This window comes from Hemitrygon akajei, chromosome 21, assembly GCF_048418815.1.
Source record: "Hemitrygon akajei chromosome 21, sHemAka1.3, whole genome shotgun sequence".
NCBI lineage: Eukaryota > Metazoa > Chordata > Chondrichthyes > Myliobatiformes > Dasyatidae > Hemitrygon > Hemitrygon akajei.
Window position 1 is genome coordinate 31,828,577 of NC_133144.1, and position 23,108 is coordinate 31,851,684.

Here is a 23,108-nt window from a genome sequence, read left to right on the forward strand (position 1 = left end):
TACTGAGGCAAGGGAGTACATAAGAGAGTGGGGGTGTACATGATCTTTGGAGTTAATGCCCACAGATTCTTAAGAGTAGCTGGACAGTAAAGTCCAGCTATCTTATAAAGGCATATGGAATGTAGTCCTTTATTAGTTGCAATAAGAAGGAGTATAGTAGAAGGTGGGAGATTATGCTAGACTTGTCTGTGATAGTGGTTCGGTCACATCCTGAGTACCCTGCCCATGTTTTGTTCATCATACTTAAAGAAACTGAATTGAATTAAAAGAAATTTTTGAAGGTGTCCAGGGTTAGAAACTTGTATCTGAGGAATGATTAAATAAACTGGGGATATGAGACCACTGATGTAGGAATAGGGAGCAACATACAAAGTGCTGGAGGAACTCAGCTTCTATGGAAAGAAATGTACAATCAGTAATTTGGGTCAAGACCCTTCATCTGGACTGAAAGGACGAGGAGAGATAATATAAGGGGCAGCAATGAGAAAGAGCTGGCAGATAGATGATTGGTGGATTCAGTAAGGGGGATTATAGGCAGATGAGGGAAGGGGGGAGAGTGGGAATTATGTGAGAAGCTGGGAGGTGAAAGGTGAAAGTGACAAAGGGCTGAAGGTGATGGAATATGTCAGAAAAGGAACATCGAATATGGAGATGGGGAGGAGTGTGTGGATGATGAACAGATGGAGTGGGTGAGAGAGGAGAAAGGTGATCTGTTGGGGGGGGGCCAGGTAGATCAGGAAGAGAGAAAAGGAAAATGGAACAGGGTGAGTGGTTACGGGAGGTTTTGAGAATTTGATGTTCATTCCATCAAGTTGGAAACTTTCCAGGTGGTTGATGAGGTGCTGTTCCTCTAACTTACATGTAGTTTGATTTAGTGGAGGAGGCTGAGGCCAGATGTATCAGTGTGAGAATGGGAAGTGGAATTAAAATGACTGGGCACTGGGAGATCCAGGCTGGCATGGCAGATGGAGCAAAGATGCTTGGCAGAGTGGTCACTCAGTGTGCACCAGGTTAGACAAGCTTAGGTTGTTTTCTTTAGAACAAAGGAGGCTTGAGAAAGATTTAACCAAGGTTCATAAAAATTAGGTTATTGAACAAGAATGACATGTTTCCCACAGCAGCGGGGTCAAAACAACAGTTTTTATCTATTCAAAGTAAGGGAAGGAGGGATTAGAGGAGAGAGGAGAAAAGTGTTTCTAGTGGGTAGTAGAGGTTGTAACTTTTTTCCTGAAAGGGTGGTGGAAACGGGATTCCTCACCATATATATGCTTGCATATATATTCAAAGGGCTTTGAGTTGGAAAGCCTGTATCTCATTTACCAACAGTGGAGACAGGATGAGCTAATTGTTCCACTCCTGTGTCATAAACTTTGTATGTGTAATGTTTTTAAGACTTAGTTTCTCCTGGATCTTTAGTTGTGCCACTGGGCTGGACCTCATCCTGTCCCATCAGATCTTGAGAACATCCATCAGAGGTTTAACTGAATTAGTTAAAAGTCAAAGTTAAATTTATTGCCATTGTGCAAATACATGTTTGTATAGGTGTACAAAAATCTTAGCAGCATCACAGATACATAGCATCAGATAGGCAACAATCGCAGGAAAAACATAAATCATATGCACCTCTTACACGAAAGAACACATTAGGACAGAAAGAAAGATTATTGTTATGCAAAGTGGTCATAGTGCTGCTGTACTAAGGTGATAGTTAGGTTTGTGCAGGTTGGTTCAAGAAGCTAATGATTAAAGGGAAATACCTGTTCCTGGACCTGGTGGTGTTGGACTTGAGGCTTCTGCCTGATGGTAATCTGGCCTGGATGGTGGGGATTTTTGATGATAGATGTGTCCCGTTGATGATACTGGGTAGTTGTCTTTGATGCAGGTCACCATGCTGTTGGGCACTGGTACAGTAGATACCTTTTTCAAGCAGGTGGGAACCTCAGATTGCAGAAACAAGAGGTTGAATATGCCCATGCCATTTGAACTACATAGACCTTTAGTATTCAGCCAGGTGGACTAGCTAGACCAGACGGCTTTCAGTGGTTCACCCTCTTGAAGGATGCATGGATGTTGGCCTTGGAGACAGATTACAGTGTGATCCAGAGATGTGGGCTTTGTGTGGGTGTGTCATAGTTCTGAAAGTGTGTTTAAGAGGCATGGAACTCATGGTGTGATGGGTTGCTGCCACTTGTGCTAACTGAACTTGCCTTGTAAGTAGTAATACCGTGGGGACAAGCCCCATTCAGATCTGAGCATCCAATTGAGAATGTCTCTTACTGTAAGATTTGACTGTCACTTTACTGTTGTCTTACTTATGGCTTATCACTTGAAGCTGTTGAAAAGTGTTCAAATGTTTTGCCACAGATTGTTCTGGAGGAAGCTGGAAGACCCCTGTACATCAAGGAAATCAAGCAGCGAATACTGGACCGAGGACTCGTGCAGTCGAAGTGAGATGAGTTCTATATTGGCCCAGCCACTAGGCAGACCTCAGGTGGATGTGGATTGATGCAAAAACCTGGTGTCTTAGAGCTGATCATTGGTCAGTGACTGTGGTTAACCTGCACTAATCAAAAGATATTGTGGTTTTGTGGGTTAACAATGAAAAAAAAAGTCAGCCCATTTTCCAAGTTACCTCTTCTGATGTTAAATGAATGTTTGAATATTCATCAGGATTGGAGTAGCTGATTAGAACTGGGTGTAGTTTTGAGGAAGAAGAATGTGTAATTGGTGGATCTGGAGAGCTTCTGTAGGCATTCAGAACTTGCACATCAGATAGCTGCTGATGGCCCATTGTTGTCTAATTGTCCCTAATATTGACCAAGGGCCACTGGGGGGAGGGGGAGAATACTGGTACAGGGAGACTTCCAGAAGTGTAATCCTACTGGAGTGAAACAGAGAGTGGGCACAAACTCACTTGTTGTGGAGTAGAGCTGTGCCCCTCAGTAATCATCAGTCCCGTGGGGTATTTTACTGTCAGAGCTTCCTGAAGGTTTCTCACTGAGTGGCTGATTCACTGTTCTGTATCTGATCGGTGACATCATTCCACCACTGGAGCAGCCTCCTTACTTTCAATTTCTGGTTTCTTTGACTGATCACTGTTTTGTGTTTTTCATATTGTTCTAATTCCACTTCCCAGAAGTGTAGACACATAATGCAGAAGGGCCCCCTTTTTGCCCCTTATCCCTTTTCCCTTTCCCTTTTAATATTTATGAAATGCTCCCACCATCTTTTCACTTAGCATATTTCAGGTTTCAATGGATAAGATATTTTCCTCACCTTCCCTCTTTTTGCAGATTATTTTAAATGTTTGTCCTCTGGTTGCAGCCAAACATTTAAAATAGTCTGCAAATATTTATCAAAACCCATTATGATTTGGGTCACTGGAGCCAGTTCTGGAGAAGTTACATGAATCAGCTGCACAAGTTGCACCTGAACCACAATGGGGGCAATGCCCTGCAGTGAAATTTGCTAATGCTTTGGTGTGGGTTTGATCTAATTTAGCAGGGAAATGAGACACAGTAGGGGGAGAGGTGCAGTCAAACGTAGAAGGGAAATTGAGTCCAGTATGCAAAGCAAGCAAGGGTATGATAAAGTATATATGTGCAGAAAATGCTAGACTAGATTGTATCTAGATTTAATGTAAGACTTGAGAAGGCAAATGAACTCTGACTGTTCATGCATGAGAATATGATATCATGCTATCAGGGAGATATGGTGCAGGACTGTAACTTCAGGTGTGATGGAAGAAAGGTGTTAATATAGTGGTGGTACTACCATATTGACCTAGTAGTCCATCACTGCATCTACAATATCCTTCTTAGGACAGAAGAATTTATTTATTTAAGACATCACTCACATTGTCTGGCTGTAAGGAATTAAGGATCTTAAATCTCTATACTCACCTTGTCCCTTGGGTTCTACTCTTTCCCTGAATACCCTCTTGGGAGAGGATATGCTAGAAACTCTTGAAGTGAGACCTTATGACTAGAGCTTGGGAACAAAAAGATGGTGATTACTTTGGTGGGATATGCTACAGTTTTTCTCACAGCCAACAGGAGATAGAGGAGCAGATGTATAGATATCACCTCAGTAGAGAAGAGGCAGTGCTGAACCTTGGATATCAGTGAGAGTTTTTTGGAGATATCGGGTACTGCTCTACATTTTTAGGTAGCTATGGAAAGGAGTCAGAATGATCCCGAACTTGATGTCCTGAACTGATGAAGTAATACAGTTAGTAAAGACCTTTCAAGATGGACTGAACCATTACTTGCTGGAAGTTTACACCCGACAAGTAGGGGTATTTTAAAAGAGAAATAATGAGCATTCCAAAACATGATGTTTGCATGAGGCTGAAATGCGAGGGCAGTAGGTCTAAGGAACCCTGCATATCAAGGAATAGAGGATTGGGTAAAGGAAAAAGTGAAGCATGTGATCAAGATATGAAAAATATGGAGATTGTGGAGCACAGAAAGTATATGAGGATACTTAATAAGTTAGAAGTGGAAAAAGTAGACAAGAAATAACTCTAGCAAACAAATTAAGGGGAATCCCAAAGCGTATTAAGTGTATTATGGAGAAGAAGGTGACCAGGGAATGCGTAGAATTCACTGAAGACTGGGGTTAGTGGACGAGAAGCTAGACTGGACTGCCAACACAGATGCCTTGTGCAGGAAGGCACAGAGTCGACTGTACTTCCTTAGAAGGTTGGCGTCATTCAATGTCTGCAGTGAGATGCTGAAGATGTTCTATAGGTCAGTTGTTGAGAGCGCCCTCTTCTTTGTGGTGGCGTGTTGGGGAGGAAGCATTAAGAAGAAGGACGCCTCTCGTCTTAATAAGCTGATAAGGAAGGCGGGCTCTGTCGTGGGCATAGTACTGGAGAGTTTAACATCGGTAGCTGAGCGAAGGGCGCTGAGTAGGCTACGGTCAATTATGGAAAACCCTGAACATCCTCTACATAGCACCATCCAGAGACAGAGAAGCAGTTTCAGCGACAGGTTACTGTCGATGCAATGCTCCTCAGACAGGATGAAGAGGTCAATACTCCCCAATGCCATTAGGCTTTACAATTCAACTGCCAGGACTTAAGAACTTTTTAAAGCTATTATTAATGCTTTTTGAGCTAGTGATTTAGATGCATATCATATTATTACTGAGTTAAGTATTGTATTGTATGTAATGAGTTTTTGCTACAACAAGTGTATGGGACATTGGAAAAAAATGCTGAATTTCCCCATGGGGATGAATAAAGTATCTATCTATCTATCTATCTATAGAGAGTTTAACAAATTCCAAGTCCATGGGATCTAAAGTCAGATGGCAAATTGGATCCAATATTGGTTTGGTGGATATTGATGGTTTAGAGCTTTTGTATGATTGGAAACCTCTGGAATCACAGGGATTGATGCCTGGACCCTTAATATTGGTTTTATACACTAAGTAGCCACCTTCTCATTAATACAAATATTTAATCAGCCAATCATGTGGCAGCAATTCAATGCATTAAAACATACATACATGGTCAAGGGGTTCAGTTATTCGGACCAAACATCACAATGGGGAAAAAATGTGATCTAAGTGACTTTGACTGTGGAATAATTATTGGTGCCAAACCAGGTGGTTTGAGTGTCTCAGAAACTGCTGATTTCCTGCAATTTTCACATACCACAGACTAGAGCTCACAAAGTATGACGTGAAAACAAAAAAAAATAGTGAGTAGCAATTCTGTGGGCAAAAACTCCTTATTAATGAGAGAGGTTGATGAAAATGGCCAGAGTGGTTCAAGCTGACGGGAAGGTGACAGTAACTCAAATAGCCATGTTATAATAGAGGTATGCAGAATCACATTGAACCTTGAAGTGGATGGGCTACAGCAGCAGAAGATCTCAAACATACACTTGGGTGCCACTTTATTAGGTGCAGTAGGTATCTAATCGAGTACCCACTGAGTGTATATTAGTGATTTGGATGTGAATGAAGCAGTAAGGTTTGGTAATTTTACAGATGACACAAAAAATAGTGCTTCTTGTAATGAGGAGGATGGTCTTCAACTAAATAATGATATTAATTAGTTGGTAAGACTGGCAGAGCAATGGCAGATGGAAATCAATCCTGACTTGTGAGGTGATGCATGTTTAGAGGAGCAATGAGGACAGATGACCGACACAATGAATGAATGTGCAGAGGTACAATAACACTCTGATAATCCTCTAATCCCCTGTTCAGAAATTGTAATGGTTCGACATCTGGAAATATGTATGGTTTGAGAAATGATTTAAGCTTGGAATATTTTAAGTTACTTGGGGTGGGTGGGGCAAGAGGAAAAAAGGATGTGCAGTATTTTTACTCTGAGCTAAGACTATCGAAGTATCGTTTGGAACCGGAAATTGTAGCCTCAGTGTAGAAAAGAAAATAAATCAACAAATAATGTGATAATTTAAGAGGAGAACTTTAATCTTAATTTTTTTTGGTTAATCAAGTTAGAAAGGTAGCCTACAATAGTTAATTTATAGAGTGATTTCAGGTTATGGAGTCAAGCAATTAAGCTATCTCAGATCGTGTAATGAATGGGTAATGAGGCACATTTAATAAATTACCTCAAAATAAAATATACCATAGGAAGTAAAAATCTAGGCATTATAAGGTCTTATCTGTTTAAGTACAAGAAACTCAGATTAGAAACCGTTTAATGTAAATAAAGGATTATACACTGGAATATGATTACGGGTTTTGGCTAAAATGGGTGAGTTGCATTGATTAGTAAGAAAAAAACAGGGAAGCAATAATAAGCATTTAAAGAGGTAATTCATGGCACTCACCAATTACATATTGCAGCATGGAGGAAGGGTTTTAAGGGTTGTTTAGAGCTGTTTACGATGTATATTGGAGAAAGGAGGAAAATGTACAGCAGTCAAATTTGTTGACAGAACAGAAGTAAGTGAAAACACCAGCTGGAAAGAGATACAGACAGAGGTAATGATCGGATAGTAGATTGGGGAAAACATTACCAAATGCTGTAAAATATGGTAAACTGTGAAGTTGTTTATCTTGTAAGGAACAATAAATATTAATATTTAAATGAAGGAAAAGCTTCAGAAACTGAGATTGGGCTCCTATGCATGAAACAGTTTTAGTGCACAAGAACAGACGGAATACTTGACATTACCTCAAGGTAGTCGGAATACAAAATAGGGAAGTCTTATTGCGTCTGCCTGAAGCTCTTGTGGGGCTGTGTCTAGAATACTGTGAATAGCTTAGCATCCCAATTAAGAAAAGATGCTATTTCATTTTGTGGAGGATCACTGGATGATCTTTGGTATGTAGGGACTGCCAATGAGGCAGAATTAAACAATGGGTCTCTACTAAATAGTGTTCAGAAGAATGTGGGACAATTTTATTTAAAAAAAACTTCCAGTTGTTGGGGGCTAGACAGGATAAATGCTGAGAGAGAGTATTCTCTAATGAGAGATGGGAGATTCCTGAAAAAGAGGACATCCACTTCAGACTGAGGAAGGAATTCAGTGTCCTGAGAGTCTTCAGAACCTTTTGCCACCGACATCTGTGGGCACACTGTGGGTATAGTTAAACCTGAGACAGATTTCTAGTTGGTAAGGGCATTAAGGGTTGTGTTGAAAAAGTAGGAAAGTGGATTTGAGGAATATCAGATCAACTATGATCTTACTGAATGACAAGACAAGCTTGAAGGGCTGAATGGCCTTATCTTTCAGCTTCTTATGGTCTTAGGATTGTAGAACAGCTCTGAGACAGAAAGAGAGGGATGCCATTTGGCTCAGTGACTCTGACAGTCCATAGCAAAAAAACCTTTCGTTGCCATTCTCCTGCCATAATGTAAAGAATCTGTAACAATGCCAGTATTGAAGTATCTTTCACTATTCACTGAATGTCTTGTTTTTCATCCTTGCAGCTCTAAATCCAGCCTGGAAGCTGTCCTCTATCGAGAGGTAGGCATTTTTGTTGTTTCTATCTGAATTTGCACCAACAATGGTTTTCCTACTTTTGGTAAAAGATGCTGTTTGCAATGCTCCATAATGATTGCTGTAAGATGAAGTCTGACTTGTGTCATAGTTCTAGTCACCCTACCATAGAAGTGATGATACTTACCCTGAGAGGGGACAGGACTGATGCACCAAGCTAGTGAAGATCTGAACCAACCCAGTTCTTTTGAGCTATTTTACTTCTGGGTTTAACCTAGTAATTTCAGTTATGAAGTCCTACACCATGTAAACACGACATTCAACCCATCACATCCAAGCGACCAGTGAGGACACATCTGAATTATCCCATACCTTGCCAATTTAAGTGCTTTTCTAGACCCTTCTTAAATGCTGTCCACAACTCTGCCTCCATCATTCTCTCAGACAGTGTATTCAAACTACTTGCCACTCACTGGATGAAAAAAGGTCCTCCTTAGATCCTCTAAATCCTTTACCTTGAAACTATGCGCTCAAGGTTTATCTCTTCCTGATGTATGCATAGTTCAGTGCAGTTTACCCTATTCATAAGTCGTAATTTTATTTTCCTCAATCATGTCCCTCTTAACCTCCTCCACTCCAGAGTAGAGGGTATTGCCTTATTAGTCTCTCCTCATAAATGAAGTGCTCTCTCCATACGACACTTGGATGAATCTCTGCACCCTTTGCAGGGCTATCATTATCGTTCCTATAGCGTGGTGACAAAAAGGTACACTGTACTACAGCTGTGATCTGACTAATGTTTTATAAAGTTAAACATAACCTCCTTGCTATTGTATTCAATTCCTGAACAAATGAAGGCCAGCACGGATCTGCCTTCTTAACCATTTTAACTACCTGTGTTGCCACCTGCAAGGATCGATGAACTTGGTCTTTCTGTTCTTTCCTACTCTAGGATTCTACTATTCATGGTTCATTAGTACTTAAGAAATGTATCACCTCACACTTATGTGGGTTAAACTCCATCTGCTACTTCTCAACCCATTTCATCGATACATTCATGTAACCTTTTAGCCTAAAATTAGCCTCCATGCCATCAAGAACCCCACCAATGTTTGTGCATCTTATAAACAGAAGGTTCACAGCACCCTGTGGTACTTTTCTGTCCACTCTTCACACCCTGCTGATCTCCCTCCTGCATTTCACCTTGCAAGCAGGATAAGCGCTACACCTGCCCCTTCACCTCCTCCCTCCCACCATTCAGGGCCCCAAACAGTCCTTCCAAGTGAGACAATACTTCACCTGCAAGTCTGTAGGAGTCATCTACTGTATCCAGTACTCCTGGTGTAGCCTCCTATACGTCAGTGGGTGAGACACAGCTGGTTTGTCGAGTACCTTTGCTCTGTCTACCCTAACAGGTGGGATTTCCTGGTGGCCGCCCATTTTAGTATTACTTCCCATTCCAATTCCAACATGTCGGTCCATGGCCTCCCGTTCTGTCAGGTTGAGGCCACTCTCAGGTTGGAGGAGCAACACACTGAAATCTAATCTAAAAAACAGCCCACTAACAACACTCGCTGTCTTCTTGCCGTTGATTCCATGGGCCCTAACCTTTTAAACCAGTTTCTCATGGCCTTCCTGAAGTTGATGTAAATCGCATCTTTTGCACTCATCTCATTAATACATTTATGTTACCTCTTCAAAAAATTAAATCAGATTAATCAGGCAAGATTTGACCTTGAAAAAGCCAGGTCAGCTATATCTAGTTTCAAGAAATCATTAATCATATCCCTCAGTACTTTATCTATTACCTTCCCCACTACTGATGTTAGGCTCTCGGGTCTGTATAAAACCATAAGATCGAGGAGCAGATTTAGGGCCATTCAGCCCTTTGAGTCTGCTCTGCCATTCCATCATGCTTGATTCCAGATCCCACTCAACCCCACACATTTGCCTTCTCGCCATATCCTTTGATGCCCTGACTATCAGGAAACCTTAAAAATACACATGGACTTGGCCTCCACCGCAGTCTGTGGCAGAGCATTCTACAGACTCACTACTCTGGCTAAAAAATTCCTTCTTACCTCTGTTCTAAAATGTTGCCCATCAATTTTGAGGTTGTGTCCTCTAGTTCTGGATACCCCTACCATAGGAAACATCCTTTCCACATCCACCTTATCGAGTTCTTTCAACGTTCGGTGGGTTTCAATGAGATATCCCCGCATTCTTCCAAATTCCAGTGAGTACAGGCCCAAATGCTCCTTTTATAACCTCTTCATTCCCAGGATCATCCTTGCGAACCTGCTCTGGACTCTCTCAATGACAAAACATCCTTTCTGAGATATGGGGCTCAAGGCTTGAGAATACTCCAAGTGTGGCCTGATTAGTGTCTTATAAAGTGTCAGCATTATCTCCTTGCTTTTATATTCTGTTCCCCTTGAAATAAATGCCAATGTTGCATTTGCCACCTTTACCACAGACTCAACCTGTAACTTAACCTTCTTAGAGTCTTGCATGAGGACTCTTAAGTCCCTCTGCACCTCTGATGTTTGAACCTTCTCCCCATTTAGATAATAGTCTGCACTATTATTCCTTTTACCAAAATGCATCTGTAGATGTCAAGTTTTTTCCTGCTGCCTTTCTTGAAAAGTGGGGCTTGTAGCCAGCAAAAGTTTAAAAATCTCAGTCAGAGTCCTAGCAATCTTTTCTCTTGTCTTCCATTGCACCCTGGAATAAATCTCACGTAGCCCTGTTGCCTTATCTATCTTTAAAGCCTGCTAAGGTATCAAGTACCATTTTTATGGAAATTTTACCTTCTCTGCTGACTTCTCCAACTTCAAAGCTCCTTTCTTATGAATACTAGTGAAGGGTATCCATTTAGAATCTTTTCTCTCTTTGTGGCTATGTCCATAGATTGCTCATGTGGTTCATAATGGTACTATTCTTTCTCAGGTTGTTATTTTGCCATTGGTAAGTATTCAAAACACCCTTGTATATGCCCTCATAATTCCTTTTTAAGTGTCTCCCTACACTTTTTATACTCTTGATTGGTCTCCTATTCATACCACAAACTTCCTTTTCATCTCTTTATTCAATATTTGATGTTCCTTGAACTCCAGAGTTTCCTGTATTTATTATGCTTGGCTTTCATCCTTGTAGGAACATGTTGACCCTGAACTCTCGTTATTTCTCCTTTGAATGCTACCCACAGTGCAGATGCAAATTTAACTGCAAGTAGATGCTGCCTGTTAACTTTTACCGGGTCCTGTTTTATTTTAATGATTTTTGCTTTCTTCTAGTTTTCTTGCTTAATTTCTGCATTCAGTTCAAGGCATGCATACTGTGCATCAGTAGAGTTTATTAATTCCATTAGTTACCAACTCTCTCTAGCCGTGTACTGGGCTGTTACTACACATTAGAAGTGTTTGGTCATATTTGCTAGGTGACACAAAATAGTCCTGAAAGGGTCCTGTTGTTCAGGGTAGATGGTGCACAGAGTTGATGAGGACCTGGCTTGAACATAGGAATTCTGTAAAAACAAGGTAGGTTTCTGCTCCAGCCAATGATCTGAGATTTTGGGTTCTCTTCCACATCAAACACCAGGCCAGTTCAGTCAGAAACGTTTGCTGTCTGAATGAAAATCAAATGTATATTAATCATTGCTATAAATGATCTCCTAAGCTTCTGGAAAAAAATTCTTTCCACTGGCTTCTAAAAATGTGAACTTTTCTAAATTGGAAGGCCGTGATTAAATTGAGAAAGAAGTATTCATCATATCACATTAATTGCATTACATTAAATGTGATGCACTGAATACCACTCAGTTGAATCATATTTTGATGCCAGCTGAAGGGCAATGTTGCAAATGAAATGATATTTATATGAATTATGAGGGATGATGAGAGTGCTGTTGGTTGAGGTAAGACCAGAAGCAGGCACTGTAATTTGAAGATACTTGGTGGGGGTGGGGGGTGAGGATGTATATGCTAACCTCATAGTGTACATGTACTCATAACTTAATATTGTGTATGTAGTTTGCATGACTGTCAGTGGCTAATGTCTTGTTTGCCCTAATCTTCCTCTGTGCATGCTGTAGGTGAGACTGTATTAAGTGTGATCAGTTCTCTCTTTGCTGCTTTCTTATAGACTCAGAAAGGAAGTAGACGATTCAAGAGGCTGGAGAATAAAAATGGGATATTTGCCCTACAAGTAAGTATGTTACCCAGTGTTATTTTCATTACCATGGTGGTGGTTATCATTCGTTTACTTCTCCCCTAGATGGGGGATTTTCTTATTGGAAATCTGTTTCACAAATAAACACCAGAAATACTCAGCAAATCACTTGGCATCACTGGAGAGAGATAATGCTAGTTTTATGGTTTCTGCAGGTTTTATTTTGCCACCATTTTCTAATTGCTTGTATGATTTAGGAAACTCTCTATTCCCTCTTGGAAAGCTCTACCTTCCCCCCTCACCCCAGTCCCCCTCATTTTTATCCCCACCCCCTCAATAAAAGTCTCTAAGGGACATCATTTTGCATTCTGCAAATCAGAGAGCACTCTCTTTATCCTATCCTGTGTTTTTATTTGTAACCCATGTTAGAAGGCTGCTGCCAGTATTTTGTTAATGCAGATCTGAAAAGTCCTGATCTTATGTGAAAAGACCTCAACATTTCCTCATAATTCTTCCACAATGTGTAGTCAGTGGCAAGCTGCCGGAGGAAAATGTATAGTTTGTATAGAAATGGCCCCAAGGATCACGGAAGGCCCCTTTGTATCTACAATGATAATTCAGTTATATGAGAGGATCATTTTGCAACCATGCATGGGTGCTTAAATGATCTTAATGGCTCTGCTGAAGCTGAGTTTACCAAAACTATCAAAGCACTACATTTCAGAAATATTCAATAAAATGAACCTTTTTAAAAAAAAAAATTTAAACAGTATTTTTGTGCACTTTAAAACAAAGAGTTAAAGTCTAAAGCTGTGAATGGCGGCACAGTGCAACAGCTGGTAGAGCTGCTGCTTCATGGCTTCAGTGACTCAAGTTAAATTGTGATCACTGGTTCTGTCTGCTTGGAACTTGCACATTCTCCCTGACGAATTTAATCGATAGCTGAGCTTTGCTGCAACCTTTCAGTGATACTCTCAATTGTTGAGTAACCCATTAACGTGCAAACACTCAGGATGACTAATCCATTGACATACCTAGGCGATTAGTAGAAGAAAGGTATAAAGCTAAATCATCAGGTTCTGGGGAATAAGAATGATGTTGTCTGGATTGGGGAGTATGCCTTAGGTCGAGTGAACTTGGCCTTTTCTCTTGGAGCAACAGAGGATGAAAGGTGACCTGATAGAGGTATATAAGATGATAAGAGACCTTGATCATGTGGATAGCCAGAGGCTTTATCCCAGGGCTGAAGTGGCTAACAGGTGGTTTAGTTTTAAGGTGCTTGGAAGTAGGTACAGAGGGGATGTCAGGCTAAATTTTTCACACAGAGAGTGGTGGGTGTGTGGAATGCACTGCTGGCAACGGTGGTGGAGGCAGATACAATAGGGTTTTTTTAAGAGACCTTTAGATAGGTACATGGAGCTTAGAAATATTGAAAGCTATGTGGTAGGGTAATTCTAGGCATTTTCTAGAGTAGATTACATGGTCGGCAGAACATTGTGGGCCGAAGGGCCTGTAATGTGCTGTAGATTTCTATGTTTTGTGTTCTAAGAAGAACATATTAGATGCACAGTGCTATTGAAGGTAGTCTATTTTAGTTTTCACAGAATAGCCCTGTCAAAAATATTAACATGTTTGTATCACACCAGAAGTAAGGTAAAACATCGCAAGGTGCCGTACAAGTGCACAGTCATAGGAAGTTTTGCTGCTCTCGGTACCAGGCTCTGTATAATCAGGTTTTACTTTGCCTTTCAGATGGAAAAAGAACATCAGCAGCTTCTCCCGAGCTACACAGCACAGCCTTTCCTTGTGCCTGTGACTCACCCAACTGAGTATCCTAATCCCCAGTTAATGGACCATCTCCCCAGCTTCCCTTCCCCCTCCATGTTCCAGGACTCCAAACCTAAACTGAAGAAAGTTCTGAAGAAAGCCCTGAATGAGAAGTACAGGACTAAGTATCTCAGACTGCGGAAGACTGTAAAAGCTCTGATCTTTGTGAGTATTTGCTGCACAAATTGTGCCATTTTTGTTTGTCATGGGTGGCAGGGTAGAGTATGTCTTCTCCAAAGGTGGAGTAAGACACTTCTTCCCTCGACTAGCCGGCAGGTCACCCTTGAGCAAGATGTAATACCTGCTTAGCCTTCCCCAATCGGAGTCCCGTGAAACCATGAGAGTAGCTGGTGGATGGTCGTATGAGTAGCTGGTACATATCACAAGTCTTGGTTATGTGACCACCAATGCCAGACAGACAACCTCTGATAACTCTGACGTCACCCATCTCGTAAAGACCCTACCCAGAAGAAGGCAATGGCAAACTACTTCTGTAGAAAAAATTTGTCAAGAAGAATCATAGTCATTTGATCATGATCACCCACGTCATACAACACGGAACATAATGATGATGGTAGATTGTCAATCTAATGAGGTTCCAAAGAATTGATAAAACAGGAGGAAGGGAGGAAATTGCAGAAGAATACAGCCTAATGGATTATAATGTTTAAAAAAAAACACCTAGATTTTAAATAAGTGCCAGAAGTATACATTTGCTTCAGACTCCTTATATAGATATTACTTCTCCATGTTTGTTTTCTCCCTCAGGCTTCCAGTAGGCACAGTTAGGTTTTAAGTTTTCTCTGTTTTATTCCAGGTATGTTTAATCTTTTAGCATGCCTGTGGTTCTCTTATTATCCTCATTCTGCCTAGGAGCCTCATTGTTGCTGCTTCAAGTGGAGTGTGCTGTAGAGCACTAATTGTGCATTTGGTTCATGTGTAGCTAAATAATGTAATCAACATGTATTTTTATGTCAGTACTGTTTAAGTATTTTGAAGAAACATGTGAGAAATGCAGAACTCTTGAGATAAGAGCAAAAGTGGGGCTCTCTCTTTCGAAGCTCCAATAGCTTTTTGTGCCACCTCTGTATATTAGCCCCAGAGACAAGATGGGGTTCAGAGTGGACAATGCTAATTCAGTTGGCAAGTCTTCTGATACCACCAACAAAACATTGCCAAGATAAGTTGATATTTGGGGCATGTATGATTTTAATATAAATATTGCACTTTGTAGTTGATTTTTTTTTACTGTGAACTGTTGTCTTCTGAGGAGTTGGTTTGCTTCTTCCCTTAAACTTTGAAGATGAGAATCCTCTTTAAAGCTCCAGGATCAATCAGGAACTGCACTCAAGACATCTTTAGAGTTATGTCCAGTCCTAATGAAGGGTCTCAGCTTGAAATATTGACTGTTTACTCTTCTCTGTGGATGCTGCCTGGCCAGCTGAGTTCCTCCAGCATTCTGTGTTTATTACTACACCTTTAGGGTTCCTCTGTTATCTGTACACCTATCTGTTAGGCAGGTGATGGAGGCTGTATGGTACATCAACTTCTCCAGGATATTACCGGTAAGAAGAAGGTAGAAATTAGACCTGTTGCTTTGGCTAGATTCCAATAAATGGTGGGGGATGTCTGTCTCACTTATGATACTCAAGAACAGTTCGAGGTTGGTCTTAACTGCAGCAGTGTTGAAGGCTGGCTACCAAGGGTGGCAGGCTACACGGTGAAGGCCTAGATTGGAGGGTTGCTAAATAAACTATAGGAATACTACAGCCAAAATGTTACAGATCCAAGTCATTGAAATACTGGAATCAATGCACAAAGGAGATGGAGGAATTCAGCAGGTCTGGCAGCATCTATGGAGGAATGTGAAAGTGGAAGTTTTGGGTCGAAATCCTTCATTTGGACTTGAAAGAATACTGAAGTGTGTTTTAGGTACATTGACTGTTCTGGGGAAATGTTTCTGCATACCTGCCTGGTATTACTATGCATTCCTTAGTATAGGAAGCAGAAAAGTTTGTTTACAGTTACCTGGTAAACTGCAGGCTCTTCAGAGAGACAAAAGAGGAGGTTAATGTGGAATAGGTTATATTTCTGAATGGGATGTGCAAGATACATTGTTGGTTACATCTGAATATCAGCCCTTCCCTACCTTGCCTCAGTGACCTACAATGCACATACCCATCCTGTTACCTTCCGTAAGTGCCTTATGCAGCTCTCATTGCTTGCGATGGAAGGTGAGGACCTCGATACAATAACTATCACTAAAGAGGTAGTGCTGAGCAAACTTGTGGGCCTGAAGATAGACGAGTCCCTTGGTCCTGATCAAATGCACCTCAGGGTACTGAAAGAAATTATAGTAGAGGTTTTTGGTGATAATTTACCAAAATTAGCCCCCCCAGGGCTGTGTGCTCAGTCCACTGCTGTTCACTCTGCTGACCCACGACTGTGCTGCAACACACAGCTCGAACCATATCATCAAGTTCGCCAATAACACGACCGTGGTGGGTCTCATCAGCAAGAACAACGAGTCAGCTTACATAGAGGAGGTGCAGCGGCTAACGGACTGGTGCAGAGCCAACAACCTGTCTCTGAATGTGAACAAAACAAAAGAGATGGTTGTTGACTTCAGGAGGGTATGGAGCGACCACTCCCCGCTGAACATCGAGGGCTCCTCGGTAGAGATCGTTAAGAGCACCAAAGTTCTTGGTGTTCGTCTGGTGGAGAATCTCACCTGGTCCCTCAACAACAGCTCCATTGCAAAGAAAGCCCAGCAGCGTCTCTACTTTCTGCGAAGGCTGAGGAAAGTCCATCTCCTACCCCCCCATCCTCATCACATTCTACAGGGGTTGTATTGAAAGCATCCTGAGCAGCCGCATCACTGCCTGGTTTGGAAATTGCACCACCTCGGATCGCAAGACCCTGCAGCGGATAGTGAGGTCAGCTGAGAAGATCATCGGGGTCTCTCTTCCCACCATTATGGACATATACACTACACGCTGCATCTGCAAAGCAAACAGCATTATGAAGGACCCCACGCACCCCTCATACAAACTCTTCTGCCGCCTGCCATCTGGGAAAAGGCACTGAAGCATTCAGGCTCTCACGACCAGACTATGTAACAGTTTCTTCCCTCAAGCTATCAGACTCTTCAATACCCAGAGCCTGGACTGACACCTTACTGCCCTATTATCCTGTTTATTATTTATTGTAATGCCTGCACTGTTTTGTGCACTTTATGCAGTCCTGTGTAGGTCTGTAGTCTAGTGTTTTTTTTCCTGTGTTTTTTAGGTAGTTCAGTCTAGTTTTTGTACTGTGTCATGTAACACCATGGTCCTGAAAAACGTTTTCTCATTTTTACTATGTACTGTACCAGCAGTTATGGTCGAAATGACAATAAAAAGTGACTCGACTTGACTTGAAAATTCTCTGGACTCTGGGCAGATCCCAGGAGATTGGAAGATGGTGAATGTCATGCCACTGTTCAAAAAAGGCTGTAGGCAAAAGGCAGGTAACTACAGGCCAGTTAGTTTAACATCTGTAGTTAGGGAAAATGCTTGAAGTTATCACTGAAGAAGAAAAAGTGAGGCATCTGGAAAGAAATGGATCCATCAGGCAGACGCAGCATGGATTCAGCAAAGGCAGGTCCTGTTTGACAAATTTACTGGAGCTCTCTGAGAATATAACTAGCGCAGTGGATAGAGGGGAACAGATGGACGTTATTTACTTGGATTTCCAGAAGGTGTTTGATAAGGTGCCACACAAAAGACTTATCCATAAATAAGGATGCATAGAGTTGGGGTGCGATGTATTAGCATGAATAGAAGATTGTTTAACTAATAGAAAGCAGAGAGTTGGGATATATGGTTGGCAATCAGTGGTGAGCAGTGTGCAGCAGGGGTCACTGCTGGGTCCACAACTGTTCACAATATACATTAACAATCTGGAAGAGGGGACCGGGTGTGGTGTATCTAAGTTTGCTGATGATATTGAGTGGAAAAACAAATTGTGCAGAAAATGCTAAGAGTCTGCAGAGTGAGGTTAAGTGAGTGGGCAGGGGGCTGGCAGCTGGAGTACAATGTTGGTAAATGTGAGGTCATCCACTTTGGAAGGAAAAATGAAAGTGCAGATTATTATTTAAATAGTAAAAATCTGCCCATGCTGCTGTACAGAGGGACTTGGGAGTGCTTATGGATGAATCAGAAAAAGTTGGTTTGCAGGTACAGCAGGCTGTCAAGAAGGCAAATGGGATGTTGACCTTCATTGCTAGAGGGTTTGAATTTAAGAGCAGGGAGATTATGCTGCAACTGTGTAGGGTACTGGTGATGCTGCACCTGGAGTACTGCGTGCAGTTCTGGTCTCCTTACTTGAAGGATGTACTACTTTGAAGGCGGTGCAGGTGGTGTCACCAGGTTGATTCCGGAGATGAGGGGGTTAGACAATGAGAAGAAATTGAGTTGCCTGGGACTGTACTCGCTGGAATTCAGAAGAATGAGAGGAGATCTTATAGAAACATATAAAATTATGAAGGGGATAGATAAGATAGAGGCAGGAAAGCTGTTTTCACTGGTAGGTGAGACTAGAACTAGAGGATTATAGCCTCAAGATTCAGGGGAGTAGATTTAGAACGGAGATGAGGAGGAACTACTTTTCCCAAAGAGTGGTGAATCTGTGGAAATCTCTGCCCAATGAAGCAGTGGAGACTACCTTAGTAAATGAATTTAAGACAAGGTTGGATAGATTTTTTCATAGTTGGGGAATTAAAGGTTATGGGGAAAAGGCAGGTAGGTGGAGATGAGTCCATGGCCAGATCAGCCATGATCTTATTGAATAGTGGAGCAGGCTCAACAGGCCAGCTAGCCTACTCGTACTCCTATTTCTTATGTTCTTGTATACTCTGTCCATGTTGCCCCCATTACCACATTAAGGCTATGTCTACACTAGTCCGGATAAATCCATAACCGAAGCCTTTTCTCTTCGTTTTTACCCTCCATCCACACTGAAACGACACTTCCCTCCCCTGAAAATGGAGATTTTCAGAAACACTCTCCAGAGTGAATAAATCTGAAAATGCCTAATATCTGGCATAGTGTGTATGGGGTAACCGGCTATTTTTAGAACTGCTGTCATGACATGCCGGAACAAATGTTGGCGGCACTGTGGCATTTTATTGTTTTATTGAACACAAACTCCAACACTACAACATATCTGACAATAGATGTGTAATAGCCTAATGTAACATTGTATGGAAAGACAAGATAACACTGATGAAGACATGTTTTATACATTTAACAAGGTGCTTTATTAATGTATTGCTTGGCAAACATTCAATAGATGCAATTGTCATTTTTGCGCAGTAAGTTGTTTTATTGCACATGTTAAATAATACACAAAATAACACACAAAGACATGGCAAAAGTAAAGGCAAACAAATGTGGTAACAGCAAATTTCACTTTTGCCCAGTAACAAGCCTTATTGCATTTAGTTATAGCTGTCGTCCCTTTCATCGGTGAAGAGATTATGGCTGTAGGAAATGTTTCTGGACAAACGTGCACCAAGTCTTTCGTTTGGCAATTTCCTTTTAAGTTTTTCTAGTCTGTAACTGGACAAATGCTCACCAAGTACACTGTTTCCTCTTTGCTTGTTTTCTGTGTGTCCTGCGCATGCCCAGTAGGAGGAGATTCACCCAAGTATCTGTTTTAATGTGAACAGAGGTATTTTTAAAATCGCCTAGTGTGGATGACTCGTTTTTACGCGAAACCGGCGTTTTCAAAATTATCCGGACTAGTGTGGACGTGGCCTAAGAAATGTTGTTGCTACAGACTGGAAAGTAGGTCAGACAATTTTGTGTGGCCATCTATGTGAACCCAAGTGCCATTACAATCTGTGAGTTGTACCTCAGATATTTAAGTCCACTATGTCCTTACCAACCATCAGATGCAGAACTATAGTATACTAATCCCAATTACCAGCATTTAGTCTGTAACATCCCTTGAAAATGTAAATGGTCCTATAAATACAGTATAGAGTCATAGAGCAGTACAGCTCAGAAACGGACGCTGGGTCACAGCTAGTCCTAATTTGTTGCACTTGGCTTTCAGCTCTGCTCCTCCATGTAGCTATGCAAGTGCTAATTAAATGATATTATTGCACCTGCCTTAACCACTTCTCTTATCCCATATAGTCACCACCCTCCACATGAAAAAGTTTCCCCTCAGGTCCCTTTTCAAATTTTCAGCTCTCACCCTAAATCTATGCCCCTTTTGGTGTTTCCTCCCCTGAGGAAAAGCCTGTTACTGTCCACCTTATTTATACCTCTCATAATTTTAAACATTTCTCTAAGCTCACTTTTCATTTTCCTATGTTCAAAGGAATAAAGAGCTATTGTGGCTAGCCTCTTCCTATAACTCAGGCCCTCTAGTCCTGGTAAGATCTTTGTAAATCTTGTCTGTGCTATTTCTGTGTGTAATAGAGAAACCACATCTTCTCTATAACAGGGTGATCAAAACTGTACACAGTACTCTGCAAATTCAGCCTCACCAATGACTGAAGTGAAGTGACCAGCACATGATGTTGCAACTCTGATGCGTAGTGCTCTGACCGAAGAAGGGCAGCATGCTAAACACCTTTTTCACCATATCTGTTTTCCATATAGTATACACTTGTACTCCAAGGTTCCTCTGTTCCATTACTCTCCCTATTACCCCACCATTCATAGTATGTCCAGTGCTGGTCTGACCTTAGAAAATGCATCACCTCACACTTATCAGTGTTGGAAACTACTAATTTTAATAATACTTTTTATAAGATATTTTTTAAACAAACTCATGTATTTTTCACATATATGGTGGTTTACCACCGCTTACTGGCAGAAAGCGGTATAGCACCTTTCTCATTTTTTCATTAGTTAAGTATTAGTACATAACCCATGTGATGTAATTGTTTTAATTATGTAGCCTATTAACTAGTTAATCCTTATTTAAGGAATTTCTTATCTATAAAAGTGATGGATTTTAAAAGGCACCATCTTTATTCCTTTTGTCTTCACATTCATATCTTGCTTTTAACATCGAAGAAGAGAAAATCTGCAGATGCTGGAAATCCAAGCAACACACAAAATGCTGGAGGAACTCAGCAGGCCAGGCAGCATCTATGGAAAAAAAGTACAGTTGACGTTTCAGGCTGAGACCCTTTGGCACAACTAGCACTTCTTGGATTCCCCCTAAGCTTGTCAGCAGGGCATTGTTGACAGCTTTGCTGAAGTCCAAACAGTAAACATCCTCTGCACTACCCTTCCTTTTCTAGTTATGGGAAATTTCACTATGCAAGTAGATTGGGAAAATCAAGTTGATGTGAATTCCCAGGAAAGGAAATTTGTAGAATGCCTGTGAGATGGCTTTTTAGAACAGCTTGTGGTTGAGCCCTCTAGGGAAAAGACAATTCTGGATTGGATGTTGTGTAATGAACCAGATTTGATTAGGGAGCTAATGGTAAAAGGACCCTTGGGCAATGATTATAATATGATAGAATTTACCCTGCAGTTTGAGAAGAAGATGATGCAGTAGAGTACTGTATTACAGAAGAGTAAAAGGAATTACTGTAATATAATGTAATAGAAACTCTATTACAGTGGAATAAAAGGTACTACAGAGGCATGAAAGAGGAGCTGGCCAAAGTTGATTGGAAAGGGATACTAGCAGGGATGACGGCAGAACAGCAAAAGCCAGAGTTTCTGTTAGCAATTTGGAACACATAGGATAAATGCATCCGAAAGATGAAGTAGTGTTCTAAAGGGAGGATGAGGTAACTAAAATAGCCATACAGAGAGAAAAGATGGAATATGTAGGTAATCTAGCCAATAATATAAAAGAGCCAAAAGGTTTTTCAGATACAGTATATAAAGAGTAAGAGAAGCTAGAGTGGATATTGGACCACTGCAAAGTGACACTGGAGAGATAGTAATGGGGACAAAGAAATGGCAGACAAACTTAATAAATATTTTGTGCCAGTCTTCACTCTGGAAAACACGAGTAGTATTCCAGAAATTCAAGAGCGTCAGGCGACAGAATTGAGTGTCATTGCTATAACTAAGGAGAAGGTGCTGGGAAAGCTGAAAGGTCTGAAGGTAGTAAGTCACCTGGACCAGATGGATTACACCCCATATTTCTGTAGGAGGTAGGGTGAAGAGATTGTGGAGCATTAGTAATGAACTTTTAAGACTCACTAGATTCTGGAATGATCCTAGAGGATTGGGAAATTACACGTCACTCCACATTAGTGGTGTTACACGGGTCGGTGTTGCAACCACTTTTCATATTATATGTCACTGATTTGGACGATGGAATTGATTGATGGCTTTGTGGCCAAGATTGCAGATGATAGATGGAGAGTCAGGTAATGTTCAGGAATCGGAATTTGCAGAAGGACTTGGACAGATTTGGAGAATAGGCAAAGAAGTGGCAGATGGAATGTTGTGTAGAGAAGTGTATGGTCATGCACTTCGTCTCTCGTTCGCTGCTGCCAGTTGAAGGTGTCTAGGTGTGATGGTCTCTCTCATTTGTTGCTGTCGGAGAGTGGTACCGGAGGTTTGTGGATTGGACGGTAGTTCCTGGTTGTTCTTTTTTCTGTTGATATTATGCTATTTTCGGTGACATTGAATTGGGGTGGCCTGCAGATGTTGAACACAGAGCTGAATTGAATATGGACTTTTCAATTCTGTGTCTTTGCTTGTTCTTTCTTGTTGCCTTTTGCGTGAGGGAGGCGGGGTTGATGTTCTTATTGCCATTTGCGTTACTTGTTTTATTGCATGTGTGGGGGAGGTTGATGTTTCTTGGAACTGGTTTTGTGGTTTTCTTTGCTTCATGGCTGTCTGTGGGGAAGATGAATCTCGGTTGTATACTGCATACATTAATAATAAATGTACTTTAATTCCTTTGAATCCATGAATCCTTTGGTAGCAGGAATATAGGTGTAGATTATTTTTTAAACAGGGAGAAAATTCAGATATCAGTGGTGCATAAGGACCTGGGAGTCCTTGTGCAGGATTCCCTGAGAGTTAACTTGCAGGTTGAGAGTCAGTGGTAAGGAAGGCAAATGCAATATTAGCATTAATTTTGTGAGGACTAGAACGTAAGAGTAAAGATGTACATCAGACCACACTTGGAGTATTGAGAGCAGTTTTG

The 23,108-nt window shown here is 41.2% G+C and overlaps 1 protein-coding gene across 4 annotated transcripts in view; it reads left to right on the top strand.

The window, feature by feature from the left end:
• Positions 1-23,108, top strand: part of tbrg1 (transforming growth factor beta regulator 1) — a 46,759-nt gene that overhangs the window by 14,228 nt on the left and 9,423 nt on the right. For all 4 annotated transcript variants that reach the window (XM_073025095.1, XM_073025098.1, XM_073025099.1 and 1 more), the window contains 4 exons: positions 2,365-2,447; positions 7,922-7,958; positions 12,075-12,137; positions 13,854-14,093. In XM_073025095.1, the coding sequence (XP_072881196.1) occupies positions 2,365-2,447; positions 7,922-7,958; positions 12,075-12,137; positions 13,854-14,093 (423 nt within the window). The remainder of the gene's footprint in view (positions 1-2,364; positions 2,448-7,921; positions 7,959-12,074; positions 12,138-13,853; positions 14,094-23,108) is intronic.